This window comes from Trichomycterus rosablanca, chromosome 10 (genome assembly GCF_030014385.1).
Source record: "Trichomycterus rosablanca isolate fTriRos1 chromosome 10, fTriRos1.hap1, whole genome shotgun sequence".
NCBI classification, from domain to species: domain Eukaryota; kingdom Metazoa; phylum Chordata; class Actinopteri; order Siluriformes; family Trichomycteridae; genus Trichomycterus; species Trichomycterus rosablanca.
The window spans coordinates 26,521,588-26,537,582 of record NC_085997.1 but is presented as its reverse complement, the minus strand read 5'-3'; the positions used below and the strand labels follow the sequence as shown (position 1 = coordinate 26,537,582).

General features: G+C 39.4%; 1 protein-coding gene across 1 annotated transcript in view; it reads right to left on the bottom strand.

The window, feature by feature from the left end:
• dnmbp (dynamin binding protein) overlaps positions 1-15,995 on the bottom strand; it is a 63,854-nt gene that overhangs the window by 39,829 nt on the left and 8,030 nt on the right. The window contains exons 2-4 of the mRNA XM_063003042.1: positions 5,175-5,332; positions 4,240-4,362; positions 175-2,319 (exon numbers count right to left, since the gene is read on the bottom strand). Of these exons, the coding sequence (XP_062859112.1) occupies positions 175-2,319; positions 4,240-4,362; positions 5,175-5,325 (2,419 nt within the window). The 5' untranslated portion in view covers positions 5,326-5,332. The remainder of the gene's footprint in view (positions 1-174; positions 2,320-4,239; positions 4,363-5,174; positions 5,333-15,995) is intronic.

Genomic DNA, 15,995 nt, shown 5'->3' with positions numbered 1-15,995 from the left:
GCATAGTACACAAAGAAATGTAGCAAAATGTGTGCAAAAACAAGCCTTTGCTTTTAGTCTAAACAATTTCACGTCATCTGGTATAAACTGAACTTGAGACCACCTTCTGAATTTAAAGGTAGTCCCAGTAAATGATTTACTGTATTATTAAATAATAAAGTATTTGTTGCTTACCTTGTAACCGCTGCTGCTCCAGCGTTAGGGTCTCCAGTGTATAGGTGCAGAACTCAAGGTTTTCCAGGGTCTGCTGGACAAATATCTCATCCTCTTCTCCCTCTTCATCCAGCATGGCGCGCAACTCCTGGGCTGTGTTTGAGTACATCTCAATGTCTCTCTCCACTTCCTCCAGTCTCAGAAGACGAATGTACTGTTCCTGGTCCCTCACTCTTTCTTGCTCCAACTCTCTTTCCCTCTGTAGAACATCTTCACACTCATCCACCTCTTCCTCCTGAAGCACTGTGTCCTTTATAGTTGAGGCAGAGAGGTTGGGTGTCTGTGTGGTTTGACGGCGGCAAGCTGGAGGTGGCCGGGGAGCCTGTCGTGTTGGCTTGTAAATCTGTTGTCCATTGGTAAGAGGGGTATGACAGCTAGGAGCTGGAGGTCTGAGAATCTTAGGACGGGGCGGAGGGGGTCGCAGTGTCTTTTTTCTCTCCAACGAGGAAGAAGAGCTATAGAAGGGAGGGTAGTCTGATGAGGATTGGGATGAGCCCCTGATAATGTCAGTCTCACTGTTGTAGTCGAGGATGGAGAAGTGGCGGGAACACACTTTTCCAGAGCCGTTTGTAAAAAGGTCTCTGCTGGCCTGTTCTTCACTTTCTGTGACCGGAAGACTCCTCTCAAACTCTACCAGCTGCTGGGCCAACTTGTTTTCCAAGTCACCAGTTAAAGAAGCCAGTGTATGAGAGGTTGGCTGCCCATTGGAGCCTTGCCCTTGAGGCCAAACAGAGCGGTCAGTACGCCCAAGATCGGCATCGTTGGCGCTTGCATGTCGGGTCAACTTCTTCTGCTTGTTCTTCTCAGCAAAACTTCTGCTGGTTAAGGGGTTCCTGCTGTCATGAGAGGTGTTGCTTTGATGGCCTGAAGAACGTCTGTTGGAGTGTTTAAGGCTCTGACTCCTGGTGTTGGGAACAGGAGGAGGTTTAGGCATGCTGCTGCCAGTGCTGGTACTGTTCTGTCGGTTGCTAAGGGAATGGAGGCTGGGACGTGGAGGCAGCTTTGGTCGGGGTGGAGTCGGACTACTAGAGTTAGTTCTCTGGAGTGGCTTAGGGGCCAAGTTGCCTGTCCTGTTGGACTGAATGAATGGTGGTGGAGGCCTTTCTTGTCTTTTGAGCCCTGGCTGATTTGGTGACATGCTCCGAACTATTCCTTCATCCTGAAAGCTGGCTTGTGATTGTGTGACCCTTAAACTGTCCTCTTTGCTTTTTTCCCTTTTCTCAAAATAGTCCAGGTCCCACACTGTGTGGTCCTCATAGATTGCATTGCAGATAGAGTCCTGAGAATATGCGAAGCTGTTAGGATCTTGTTGATCAGATGTGTACTCAGAAAAGTAATTGTCCTCTTCCTCTTTCTCAGAATCATTGGTTTCACCCATCACAGCTGGCACTTGTGCCCATAAATGTTCTTCCAGCTTAACGAATCTGTGAGGAAAAATCCCTGTTCTGCCATGTAGTCGTCCCTCTAGCCAGCCATCTTCAAGCGTCTTAAGTATTTGTATCTTGTCCCCAGCATTAAAGTCCAGCTCACCCGGTTCCATGGCTCGGAACTCATACAGTGCAATACCATACACACCTTCCTCTTCATCACTTTCCTGATGCTGCTGTGCAATGTCTACACTGCCCTCTAAACTCTTTTTCTCTTCTTCATTTTCCTCCTCTTTAATCTCTTCTTCATCCTCTTCATCCAGACTGCAAATGTAACGCTGACTCTGTCCCAGACTGACAGGTTCAGAAGTCTGGAGTGACCTCAAAGGTGCAAGCAACTCCACAAAGCCCTCAGGAAAGACCCCTCTTCGGCCATCCAGCTCACCCTGGAACCAGCCCGGTTCAGGAATGCCCACTATGGTGATGATGTCACCTTCTCTGAAGTCTAGCTCCTCATCCAGCTGGGCATGCAGGCTCATGAGGGCACAAGCGTGGCCCAAAGCATATGGGGGCAGCTCGGAATCCTTAGCGGCCGCGCTGCGCTCGCTGAGCTGCCTGGAGCGACCTGAAAGCTGCAGTTCTTTTATACAGGAGAGGGGGAAAAGTCCCAGTGAGCCCCAAGCATCGCGACCTCTCAGCCAACCTGCATTGTCACAGCTTTCACCTGCTACCACATCTCCTGTAGCAAGAAAAAACAACACAAAATGCACAAAGAAAACGATGCCTGAAATTAGTATTAGAGTCAGTATTTAAGAATTACAATTATGTACTTCCTACATCACTGTGTACTAAAAATACTAAATGGTCCAGCAATCTATTGAGACTTCCAATCTCAGGCTCTCCTTAAGTTATGCACTTAGCTTTTAGTACAAGTAGTAGGACTAAACTGTAAAATTTGTAGTTATATAAAATGTACGTATATAATAGGGATGTAATGATACAATTTACCCACGATGCGATGCGATTCACGATACGATTTTCCCCCAATTTTTTAAACAAAATTAAATTGAAGTGAACTGAAATAAAATAAATCCCACATCACATAAATAAATGAATAATACAAATAAAGAAAGTATCCTCACATAAATAAATTTGGCTGGAAAATTCCGAACCTGGCAACCCGTGACGTCAACCAGGCGACGTGAATAGCACCAGTGCCCTCTGCTGTTTAAAGTGAATATTGACCCATTATACATGTAAACCGATTTGAATCGTTACACAATCGTTTTTCTTGTGGTGCATCGTTACATCCCTAGCATATGATAATTTATCATTCTGAAGGTTCCATTGACATGTAGGTGTATGCTGGGATTTTAGAGAGACATGTGCTGCCCTCAAGTGATGTTTTTTCTCCCACAACGTACATGGTTATTTCAGTAAGACAATGCCAGGCCTTATTGTGCATGCACTACAACAATGTGGCTTTATATAATTGTGGCTTTTCAATAATGTTCTACAAATGAATTGCACACTTTTTCACCTCATAAAAATAAAACACTCCTTGCTCATCTGTCATTTGTCTTTCAAAATAATTTATTCATTGTCTGTTTTACCACAGTTTTGTTCTGGTCAGGGTCGAAGTGGGAGAAATTTACCAGGCAAAAGGTCGGAAACACCCTGGACGGGTTGCCACTCCATCACAGGGAGTTTTGGAAAGGTCTGAGAAACCAGATAGATGTCAGAATGTCTGTTAGGGTCACAAAGGTCAAATTCCATAGAGCAAACTCCACCTTCCATTGTGTCCAGCTCACAGTCTAAAACACTCATGGGTCATTTACAGGAACTGTAACTCATCCATCACTATCAGTGAAAAACAACTACAGGAATTAGAGATTCCACACAGACGAGCAGAGGCAGGGACATGATTTTTCCAAACTTACAAACAACAGGTAAACCATGAAACCCAACACAGCTACATTCTACAATATGTATAAATGGCAAAAAATTATAAAAACAAATGATCAACAGAGATCAACAGCACTGCTAACAGTAATAAACCTTATTAATGTACATGCATATATATATATATATTACATAGATCATTTTATACATATATAGATCTATTTTATGCTACATATAACCTAGGTTGTTGGGTCTTTGAGAATAGACACATACTTGATTTGCCCAACACAATAGTGCAAAGGTCAACGCATGGCAACTAAGGAAGATTCAGATTTAGATGCAGATCAAGCTGAAGTACACCAAGGTGAGGAAGCTCCTACCACCAGAAGTAAACCCAAAATCAACCAAAATCAGAAAACACCTCATCATGGGTTCATCAAATTTCCCATGAGCAAAAAAACAAAACCTTTTGCCATCCTCGCCTAAAGTGTAAGAATACTAATATTATAATCTGTATCAAGGGGGTTCCAGAATTTTTTTCCAACACAGTGGGGTCTAAGAGAAGAAAGGTTGAAACCTGCTAAATTATACAATACCTCTAGCCTTGATTTGTGATCAAATTGGATTTTTTTTTTTACATGCTTTGTAGATACTAGCCAGACTCCCACAATTAGACATTAGTGATTCGATGACAAGATGCAGGCGACAAGAATTAAAAATTTGCTGTCGGACATTTTGTTCTTGGTAAAAAATGTACCTATTTTCAGTGATAAGCAGCCATGTTCTGAAGAGCTGAAGTCATTGATACACACATAGAGTTGTTCTCCTGCTCTAGTGGTGGGGATAGTGACCGATTCCACAAAGGTGCTCGGAAACTGACCTGAGAAACATCAGAGAAAAGAGAAAAAAACTCCTGATCTACACACAACACATATCACTCGTTGTACATTTAGTTATGAGCACACTAGTACATTCCTTAGGAGGATATGAAAATCTGTAAACACAGTACTATGCAAAAGAATCTGTATTATGTACAAATTGATTACATTTTATCTCTATGTTTTACAACTGTGATTTCCTGGTCAGGGTCATGATGTCTGAACTGGTCTGGCTTCTCTGTAATTACTGGCTACAATGCAGAAACACACTCCAGACAAAATCTTTATTTTATTTCTTTTGAGCCATTCGAAAGTGAACTTGCTAGATAAGTCATCAGGGTACTCATGGAGATATTTTGGTAGGCTGACTTCCATTGGTACCCAGTTTTCTCTATTTTGAAACTCTTGTGAAATGTATGTATTTTAAATAAATATGTTTCTAACCTATAATTTCTTTTGCTGTTTGTTGAGACCAACAACCAAGACATAGACAATCATGTCTGTCTGACTGAGTGATAGCACCACCAAGTCGTGTTTTGCACATTTTTTAAAATGTTAGTCAACATCACATTTCATTGTGTGTTATTCCTATTTTTGCTGTAGTTTAATATATTAAATGTCCTTTTTACTGACATCTATGCACTTCTATGGAGGACAATTAATAGATTGCACATCTATGAAGGGTTCTCACTGTTGAACTGATGTGTCAAGTGTCCAACTTGAAGACGTATTTTAACAAAACATACTTAATAAATGTAAATACATTGAGGAAAAACACTAATATTACTTTATGGTTTAGGATATGAAACAGCACCTGTGACTCCGTCCTTAATTCCAAGCAACCAGAAATCATCCACTACGCTACAGACTTCAACAATATCACCAACAAAGAGTGGAAGTTCCTCTGAGACGCTGGGCATGAATTCGAACACGGCCCGCACCACAGAGCCTGCCTCCATCTTCATTTAATTCCTGAAAGAGAAATGCAAAACAAAGCACATTTTTAGATAAGGACTGCAGCACTGACACATTTAACCACTAGATGTCCCATGCTGGCAAACGGTTTGTTTCTTTACAGTCACAAGTGAGGCCAGCTGTTAAAAGTAAGCAAAAGGTGCTAAACAAATGCTTACAACATGAAAAAAAGTCTATTTTATTTATTTCATCTACTATTTTTGGGAAGTCACGAAAATTAAATATATAAAAGTTCATAAAATGTATTTTATAATTTAGATCAACCTCATCTGAGTGGAAAAAACTGCCGTCACGAGTTATGGAACCTGGGCTGCAAGTGTTTGTGTGAGTGGGAGAGTGAGAGTGAACATGTGATCCAATGCACATTTGTCTCTGTGTCTAAGAATGTTTATGGAGGTCCGTCCTGGTCAGCACAACCTAATTTTTCTGGTCTGTGTTAATGTGACTAAGTGGAATTTACATCACTGGTTTTCCCCTTTACTGAAAAACAAGCAGATTCTTACTCTAAAAAAACCCTGTGTAAGCTGAACTCAGAATAAATGAATATGATAGTGGAGGAGTGTGTAAAGTGGGTGAGATTAGGGTAAGATAAAGAAGGAAAGAAGAGAAGGGACAGCACATGTTTAACAGACTCAAAGACCTCTCTGTCTGGTGTGTGTGTGTGTGTGTGTGTGTCTGAGAAAAACACAGTCATCTGGTCAGTGGGTGACAGGTGATCCTATACTGAGGGTCACAGCCGGGTCTACTTGAACTAGATCCATTTAATTAGTGGCTGGAAGGCCAAATTCAGTCACTTAAAATAATTCCCTAATTCTTATTAGTTAGATTAAAGAAATTTTGAAGATACTTTTGTACACAGTTAGCAAATTACTCAGCTGTCCTGCAATGTTAGCGTTAAAAACCCATAATAAATAATGGATATAACTAAATAATGTACGCAAGCTGCTGCAATCATCATGCTTCCTTGTGTTTAACTAACTTAACTGCTCGATCTGTAGCCAGTGTGTCATTTTCTACTGTAAATGTGAAAGAAGACAGAAGTTACAATTGGTTACTGTTAGTTAAAGCCAGTGTATTTAGCACACACTACAAATATGTAATAAAAAATGGGTAACCTGTAAAGATATTTCAAGAAAAGTCACCCTAACTTTAACAATTCAAGTTCAAATTAGGGATGTCCCGATCACGTTTTTTTGTTCCCGATCCCGATCTTTAATTTTGATCCCGAGCCAATACCGATTCTCAAACCGATACTTGTATTTTCTAGATATTGTCTAGATAAGAACTAGATAACATTGTTTACACAGTGCACACTTCAAGTACATTACAGTTATTCAAATTAATCCAATGTAAATGTTTAACAACTGAATAGCTCTGCAGTGCTGTAGGAAAAAAATTGCCTGCATCTAAGCTATTGCTTAATGTTCTTTTACAAAATAAAAGTAAACAAACCTAGTGCAGCATTGTAGTAAAAATGAAGTGAGATAATTACAGTTTCACTTTGAACTTTATATTCAAAGAACATAATTCTGTTTAATGCAGTGATACACTAAAAATGAACAAAAATCTCCACTCACAAGTGGTGTAGCAGCTTAACTTGAATATAAAAAAACAAATAACTTACTTAACAGCATTACAGTAAAACCTGAATACCAAAATAAAATGGAAAGTCACTCTTTTGTTATGAAGGAAAGCCAGTTCTTAAAGTGCTTGTATTGTGACAATGGTTTGATGGACGGGTCTACGCAAAGTGAGTGTGTTTTGACCCTTTGGAGCTTCCATAGTGCATGGGATAGCGTGCTCGGCTCTAGCTGTCCGCTATTCGGAACAGAAGAAGTTAATAAAGTGTTTTGCTCCCGACAATTTGTGAATATACCGTGTATTTATTTCTTTATTAAGCGAGTGCATCACTACGACGCTCGGTTACATAACTAAGCCAATCAGAGTGCTTGATACTGAGATGTCGTTCAGTCTTGTAACACGTAAAAGCTGTATGTTATGGTCCTGAAGTTTTCATACTCGGATTAAAAGTTATTGTTTTGTAAACCGGAGTGATCCTCGACACACCATATAAATAGTAAAATTCTACAGTAATGAACGCAGCTCTGCTCCCACCGCCTCGTGAAACGCTCGCAGTACAGACATTACACCGCTGTTGGACTCGTTTCACTTTCCAATTTAAAGTATTTCCACACAGCGGACATGCTGACGTAAAACAAAAGATCGGGTTATGATCGGCATTAGTAAAGCCGATTTCCGAACAGTTAAAAATGCCTTGATCGGCCCCGATCCCGATCTGTGACATCCCTAGTTCAAATGAAGTGGAATATTTGGAGAACACCACGATATAGAGCTGGGCGGTATGACGGTACATTCGGTATACTGGCTTTGATTCCTTATACGGTATGGATTTTTCATATACAGCCATAATGTAGCACAGTCAATACAACTGCTGTAGGCTTCAATAGGCAGCAAATCATATAATATTGTTCACTGCTAAAAGCGCTTTGGCGCGCTGTATTAGATACAGCTTACTTGTTAACCAGGTAGCGTTAGCATAACAATGTTAACAGATGAAAGAGCTTTTCTTGATATGGAGAAACAAAACAAAAAAAAAAACAGCAAAAAAATGAGCTGTGTTGGCAGTTTGAAGGTTTTTTTTGTTCTAACACTATATACTGTACAGTTTGTCGGGGCACAGTAGTTGCAAAAATGCAAACGGTTAAGCAACGTTACTACCGGGGCAAAAATACTTCAGTTTAATAGCAATACCAACGTTATACCAACAACACAGAAGCAAGCTGGAAGTGTAGATATATTAAGTCATTCACTTTTCTATAACAGACCTGTGATCAAGTTGTACAATCAGAGGAGTCATACCTCAGTATAACGATATAACTGTGCACTTCATCAGTGGTGACTGGGAGACTACAAACGTCGGTTTATTTGTTAAAGGGAGAGCTATTGGTAATTGTAAAATACTTAAATAGTATATTAATAATAAAAATCTTATATATTGCACCTGTTTCATGTGTTCTGATTCCATCATAGATTGTGTCATTTTGTAGAGACAAGCAAATCTTATAGCACTCAAAACCTTCATTATCTACATGGTGAAATTAAAACTTTTAATATTGTATGTATCTATGACAATAGAACAAGCCACAGACATATAAAAAGTCCCAGTCATACAAACATTTATCTTAAAGAATACTGTGATACAAATCTTTGGTCATACCGCCCAGCCCTACCACAATATATTAAAAACAAGTATAAGAAATCATAAAATATGTGGAGAAAGAAAAACACAGAGCCATGCTGGATTTTAACATTGTTGACATTTACATTCCTTGTGATGGTGTCAGAATTGTGTTACATTCCATGTGTTACTTATAGATGCCCCAAGAGCACTTGACTAAATCTTTTGCCCCAAAATTAATTGTGCCAGCATGTGATGTTATTATACATACAAACAGGGCTGGACTGGGAACAAAATTCAGCCCTGGACTTTTTTCTTGGCCAGCCCACTACAAGCACATCGCTCCACACATATCACTGCCCTATGTAGTGCACTATGTTGGACATGACATAATACAACTTTCACAAAAATAGTCCTTAAAACGGCTGGTTTAAAGTCCCCGGTATCCAACAGTAGCTTAGATAACTACTTATTAATCATTCAGTGACTTAAAAGAAATGTTTTGTACTTTTAGAAAGTACCCTAAGTAGGGCATAAGCGACATTTGAGATGGGCCCACAGTTTCTTCTTAAACGGCATTACTAATGAAGCAGAGGCGCTGGACTCTAACTACTGTATACCTTTTCTGCTCTTTGGCTATGCTGTAGTTCCTCACTGCCAAACAGGTTGTCCAGTTTCCTGCACTTTTCTGCATCTGCTTGCAGCTCTCTGAAGTTAGGGTGCCAGTACGACTGCAGTGAAGATTCACTTGGGTGGCCAGTTACAGCCATAATTCCCCTCGCCTCCAACCCTGCATCAGAAAGTTTCTGCACTGACAGTGGCATATTAATATGGAATAATGTGAGGTGGTCATAGGTGTGCGTATATCTGGGATTTTACAACGAATTCGAACGCAGCTCAGCCAATCAGATTTTACGACCGAACTTATCTTTTTATAATAAATATTTTTATCCTGGGGGAGGGACATTTCTGTGATTGACCAATGGACATGCAGTGAGGATACTGTGGCGGGCCAATGCACACTTCAGGATTATTAAGGAATATTTAAAACAGAATTTCTCTCTCAGCGGCCCACATACAGAGCGGCCCACCGGGAAAACTCCTGACCCTCCCGATGGCCAGTCCATCCCTGCATACAAAGGTTATACATAATTTGCTGCTGTAGTTTATTTGTAACCAATTATAGTTATAATTCAACCCTGTGTAACTTTTCAGTAAAGCAAACCCCTTTTCAACTCTTCTTCTTCCTAAATGTTTCAAATAACCACATTTAAGTGCACCATTTAATAACGTTTGGTCTCTTACTGTGAAAATGTGCCACAACAGGCTGTGGGTGATGAACCAAATCTAATTCTTATCAACCACACCACCTGATCAGGTACTAATACATGTACTCTTACTGTGAGAGGTTCCTCCTTAAAGGACATTAGCTGAAACAAGAAATATTTCACAACCACACAACATTCAGTGCTGACTAAACTGTTCCTATTCCATTTTATATTCAAGTTTATTTTGTTTCCAATAAAAAGGAAACCTAAATGATCCTCAATGATGTTTGTGGTATTCATGAATAAAGATTTCCTGCGACAACTAGTATTTAACAAGTATTTCTCTGTTCCTTTAAACCTACAGTGGTCATATTACACTTATATTTCTAGATCTACATCAGCTCTGTATTCTACGTCTTGCTTTAAGTCCTAATTTGTTTAGTTTTCTTTAAGAGGAGAATGCACTAAAATGAACTTTTTCATTCGAAGTGAGTCACTTTAGTAACCAGTTCCTGTTAAAGTTCCTGTTTTAGTGTAAAGTATTTCAACAAAATAGGAAACGTGGCCAGTGTCTCACTTGGAACTGTATTCACTGTCGTCATGCACCTTACAGACATCAACACAGCGCTTGAGGACTTTATTTATTCACCATATCTGACCAGTTTATCAGTTCACCTGATAATGGCTCCCAATCTACTGACAGCTATTTTCTGGTCTAGACTACTACATGTTTGGTCAAAAGTATGTGGATCCCTAAGCATGATGAGCATGTTGGGCAACACATTACAAAAGCAGGGGCATCAATATAAAGCTTTCCTCGCCCCTTTGCACCTCTAACAGTCTTCTGTGAAGGCTTACAACAAGATATTGGACGGTAGCCCATGTGCCCATTGAGTAAAAATAGCATTTGTAAGGTCAGGCACCACCATTTATGAGCCAGCAATTCTGGCTGCCCATGTTTTTTGCTTTTAAATGACACCCAGTATGTCTACCTTCATGACCAGTGCTGCTTTCAAGTTTCTAGGCCTTCAGTAACAAATGATCTTGTTGTAAAGAGTAAAATCTGTACACAGCCAACCACCTTTAAAATGAATTGGAAAAATAACTTCAGTGCCACACCTGTCCACAATTCTCTTGTGGTTGAAGTGAAATAAATTTCCTCAATTGTATACCAAAATGTAGAGGCTCGCTTTGCCAGAAATTTGAGTTTTTTGTAGTGTTTTAACAGTAAGGTGGAACAATTCTGTATTCATTCATTCATTCATTTATTTACTGTCTGTTTTATCCTCCTGGAAAAAGTCACAGTGGGTCCGATTCATTGGTCGAAATGCAGGAAACACCCCGGACAGGTTGCCAGTTCATCAGAGAGCAATCACACACATTCTCACACATGCTCAGGGCAATTTTAGTATCACCAGTTGACCTGACCGCATCTCTTTGAATAGAAAGAACATGCAAACTCCACACAGAGAGGACCCTGGCCACCCAGCTAGGGTGTTTGATGTGACAGCGATGCCCACTATGCCACCATGCCACCCACTCAGTATTAATGATACGTTTAAGAAGCACATATGTTCAAGAGTCCATATACACATTCAAACAGGATGGTTAGAAAACACTGCCAATAAAGATAGTTAGAAAACTATGCCATCCATAACAGAATTTTGAGTATGATATCTTCCAGTATATAAAAAGCTGTCAAAAGTTTTAATTACTATAAAAAATACAGAATGTGTGGAAATAAAAAGTGGACATGTTTCTAACTGAGATCCTAGGTCACATAACAGATGCAGTTGCATTCATACAAAAACCTAATGTTGTACAGTTCATCAGCAACTTTAGTTCACTTTCGGTTCTTTACTATCGTACAGCATCATGTCTGAACACGACACAGTCATATCGTCTGCTAGTCCTCCGCATATTTTGGAATTTACCTGGAGTACACCCTGAGTTTTTAAAGCATGGAACACACTCTCAGGCATGTTTAAGCAGAAAGCAGCTGGCATAGAATGAACCAAACCCTAGAACTATGAGAAATCAAAGCCAGCACTTTTATTTTATTTATGAATTTGAATTTAAAAGTTGGTTAAGGAATATAGTGACATAATGAATTAGGGATGCACAATTTTATCATGTGATTATGGATTTTGGCATTCTTTATTAATCAAAAAATAACTGGGTAATTATTTGGGTAATTGAGTAATTACAGATATTGATTTTATAAAGCTCAGTGTCAATATGTAATAGTAAAAAATAACCCTTAATCTCATTAAACAAGCAGTGATGAGAGCTCCAATCAGAAAGAAACTGGCACCTCTAGAAGCATCAACTACATCCAGTATATAATGCCATAGTCTAAACAGACCAGAAAAATTTACTCAAGAAGCTGCATACAGCTATTCTAGACACAGGCCAACTAGTCATTGATCAACAACTGATCAGATCAACTGAATGTTCAAAAAATATATAGGAAAAAACTGGGTGGCTAATCGGTGCACACTTAAAAGGAATTGATTTTGGGCATGTACTATGTCTAGCTTCAGATCAAGTGAAATTTGGGCTCCTGCATAAATAATAAAAATGTGCACATACTGGTGCATTATACTGCCCTGTTTTTATACCACATGTTCATGTTTATGGGAGTTCTAAACAGGCTTGTTAAAAAAAAAATCTCAGATAATCAGGAGCCTATAAATTATTAAGTTATAAATACGTTATCCTCTCCTGTTCATTGAAACATTGAACTAGTGACATGTGGTCAGTGTGGGCCATATTGTCCCACTGAGAGACAAGGGACATAAAATATTATACCATGTGCCTGTATATGCTTGCGGGAAAATAAGTCTAAATATAAAATATACTATTATTATAATATATAAACTTGCAATCACAAAATTATATGCTATGTACCTTTAAATATGACAAATTGCTTGCATGTCTGTGTTGTTTTGCACATCTTGCAACCCCTAAGAAAAGAACATACTCGAGTACTCAGAGTCAATACTCAGATCAGTACTGAGTATGCATACTCAAGGGCTTAAATAAAGGTATAATAAAAATGAATAAATGGCATCTTTAGCAGGGAGAGAAACTGTGGTGGTTTTGTATCTGGTACTTGTTGCTGGGGTGAAAGTGGCAGTGAAATGACAGACAGCTTTATAAACAGCAGTCTCACATTCTCTTCTCCAATGTGTCTATTATCAGTACACAAACACACACACACAAAGACAAAGAAACAGCTGTGTGCTCAGTAACGCTTCAGTCATCGAGAACTGGTGTGATGTAATATCAGTGCATGCAGGGGTACTGATAGTACTTCATTTGTAGTCTCGTGAAGCCAAAATTGATCTCATTATCAGAACATCTGGATGACATCTTTTCAAAAGTCATTAGTAAATGCTGGCCAAAAAATTTGCAGTTTACCGCAAACGTTTCTCTAACCCATCTTCTACTAAACAAGGGGTGTCCAAACATTCATTACATGTCATGCTTTTTGGTGAGTTTGGACACCCCTTGCTAAATCTTGTAAGTCTCTGTTCAAATGGTAAATGTAAGTTTTGGACTGTATTTATAAACAAGCAAAACATTGTCTCAGATGTTCAGGAATTGGCCAATATGATATGGTTGTCTCAATATGATACATTCTACAAATTCAATACAGGTAGTAATTCCAAGTAAATTTATGTAAATTAAATTAAAAGGAGGCCCAAGCCCTGCGATGGATTGATGGTCTCTACAGGGTATTTCTGCCTTGCACCCATTGTTGCCCAGTGGAACCAGACCCACCAGGATAAAGCAGTTAATGAAAGAATGCATAGTTGCACATTAATGCTGTTTGAATGTCAGTGACCTGGAGTGAACCATCTGAAGACAGCAGCACATATACACTGATTAGCCATAACATTAAAACCACCTCCTTGTGTCTACACTTACTGTCCATTTTATCAGCTTCTTTTACCATATAGAAGCACTTTGTAGTTCTACAATTACTGACTGTAGTCCATCTGTTTCTCTGCATGCTTTGTTAGCCCCCTTTCATGCTGTTCGTCAATGGTCAGGACCCCCACAGGACCACCACAGAGCAGGTATTATTTGGGTGGTGGATCATTCTCAGCACTGCAGTGACACTGACATGGTGGTGGTGGACCGTGTCCACTCACTGTCCACTCTATTAGACACTCCTACCTAGTTGGTCCCACTTGTAGATGTAAAGTCAGAGATGACTGCTCATCTATTGCTGCTGTTTGAGTTGGTCATCCTCTAGACCTTCATCAGTGGTCACAGGATGCTGCCCACAGGGCGCTGGATATTTGGATGGATATTTTTGGTTAGTGGACTATTCTCAGTCCAGCAGTAACAGTGAGGTGTTTAAAAACTCCATTAGCATTGCTGTGTCTGATCCACTCATACCAGCACAACACACACTAACACACCACCACCATGTCAGTGTCACTGCAGTGCTGAGAATGATCCACCATTTTACACAGTTACAATAGTATTACTGGTAATATAATAATAATTTTTGGACCAGATTGGGGAGAAAATATTTAACTACATAACTGGTATCATATTTATTTTTAACCAACTAGATGGATAGATTGACAATATCTAAGCATATATTGTTGTTTTCATGTCATCCTTCTCGAATCTATTTCATGCTTCTTTTCCCTGTATCCAGCATTGCTGCCTCTGTGTTAAACAGACAGGAGAACGAAAGCACAGGCCTGAAACACGATCCGCTGACTGCCTGCTTTTATTTATTGAACGAGACTGATGGCATGCCACAATACAGGACCCGCTTGTTGCACCTCTTTCACTACAGTTTGCACCTAGCTTGGATTTAGTGCTGGATGTTTCCATATTGTTTTTCATTACTGTCGATTTTTCATGGGTACTGTACAGGCATTGTTTGTTCACACAGTGTCATGCCTAAAAACGCTGCCGCCATGTAAAAGCATTCATTTTAAAACACAGGTCCTAACAGGTGGAATGGTGGATCATTCCAGATGAAAGGACAAGCTTCTCTTTTACTTTTCTGCACAACTGTTATGGTGGATGGATGAACACTAAGGCTGATGAGTAGAGTTTGAACAGAAACAAACAACAAGCTGATATTTGATAGCAGCAACAAGGGTTTGGACTCTTACTTGAATGTTGATGAATAACCAACCCATGACATTGCTTTTTTAAATAATTCAATCCTTACATATGGCCAAAATAGTCCTGAAATTCACGTTATTAAAGGATCACAAGGTTTCTGGACACTCTACTCATGATCAATGTGAGCTTAGCAAAATGCAATCAGCAAACGGCTTATATATAGGTCTTTACACTTGGATGCCATCCTTCTAAGGCCATTAATCAGACATTTCCAGCCATACAAGACCAGGATCTTTGAGACTTTGAGACATTGATCTTATGCTGAGAGACAACAGCATACTATACGCCAAATAAATGTTTCAATATCAGATTCAAACAAGAGAGAAATTGGACAAATTTGGCTTCATAACACTAATAAATGGTCTTTCAGGTACTTAATGCACAAAGTTACACAGTTACAATAGTATTACTGGTAATATAATGGTAATTATTGGACCAGATTGGGGTGAAAATCTTATTACATAATGTAACGTGGTATCAGATTTATTTTTAACCAGCTAGACGGCTCTTTAGATATTAGCCAACAGTCTACACATACAGTGTATCACAAAAGTGAGTACACCCCTCACATTTCTGCAAATATTTCATTATATCCTTTCATGGGACAAAACTATAGACATGAAACTTGGATATAACTTGGAGTAGTCAGTGTACAACTTGTATAGCAGTGTAGATTTACTGTCTTCTGAAAATAACTCAACACACAGCCATTAATGTCTAAATAGCTGGCAACATAAGTGAGTACACCCCACAGTGAACATGTCCAAATTGTGCCCAAATGTGTCGTTGTCCCTCCCTGGTGTCATGTGTCAAGGTCCCAGGTGTAAATGGGGAGCAGGGCTGTTAAATTTGGTGTTTTGGGTACAATTCTCTCATACTGGCCACTGGATATTCAACATGGCACCTCATGGCAAAGAACTCTCTGAGGATGTGAGAAATAGAATTGTTGCTCTCCACAAAGATGGCCTGTGCTATAAGAAGATTGCTAACACCCTGAAACTGAGCTACAGCATGGTGGCCAAGGTCATACAGC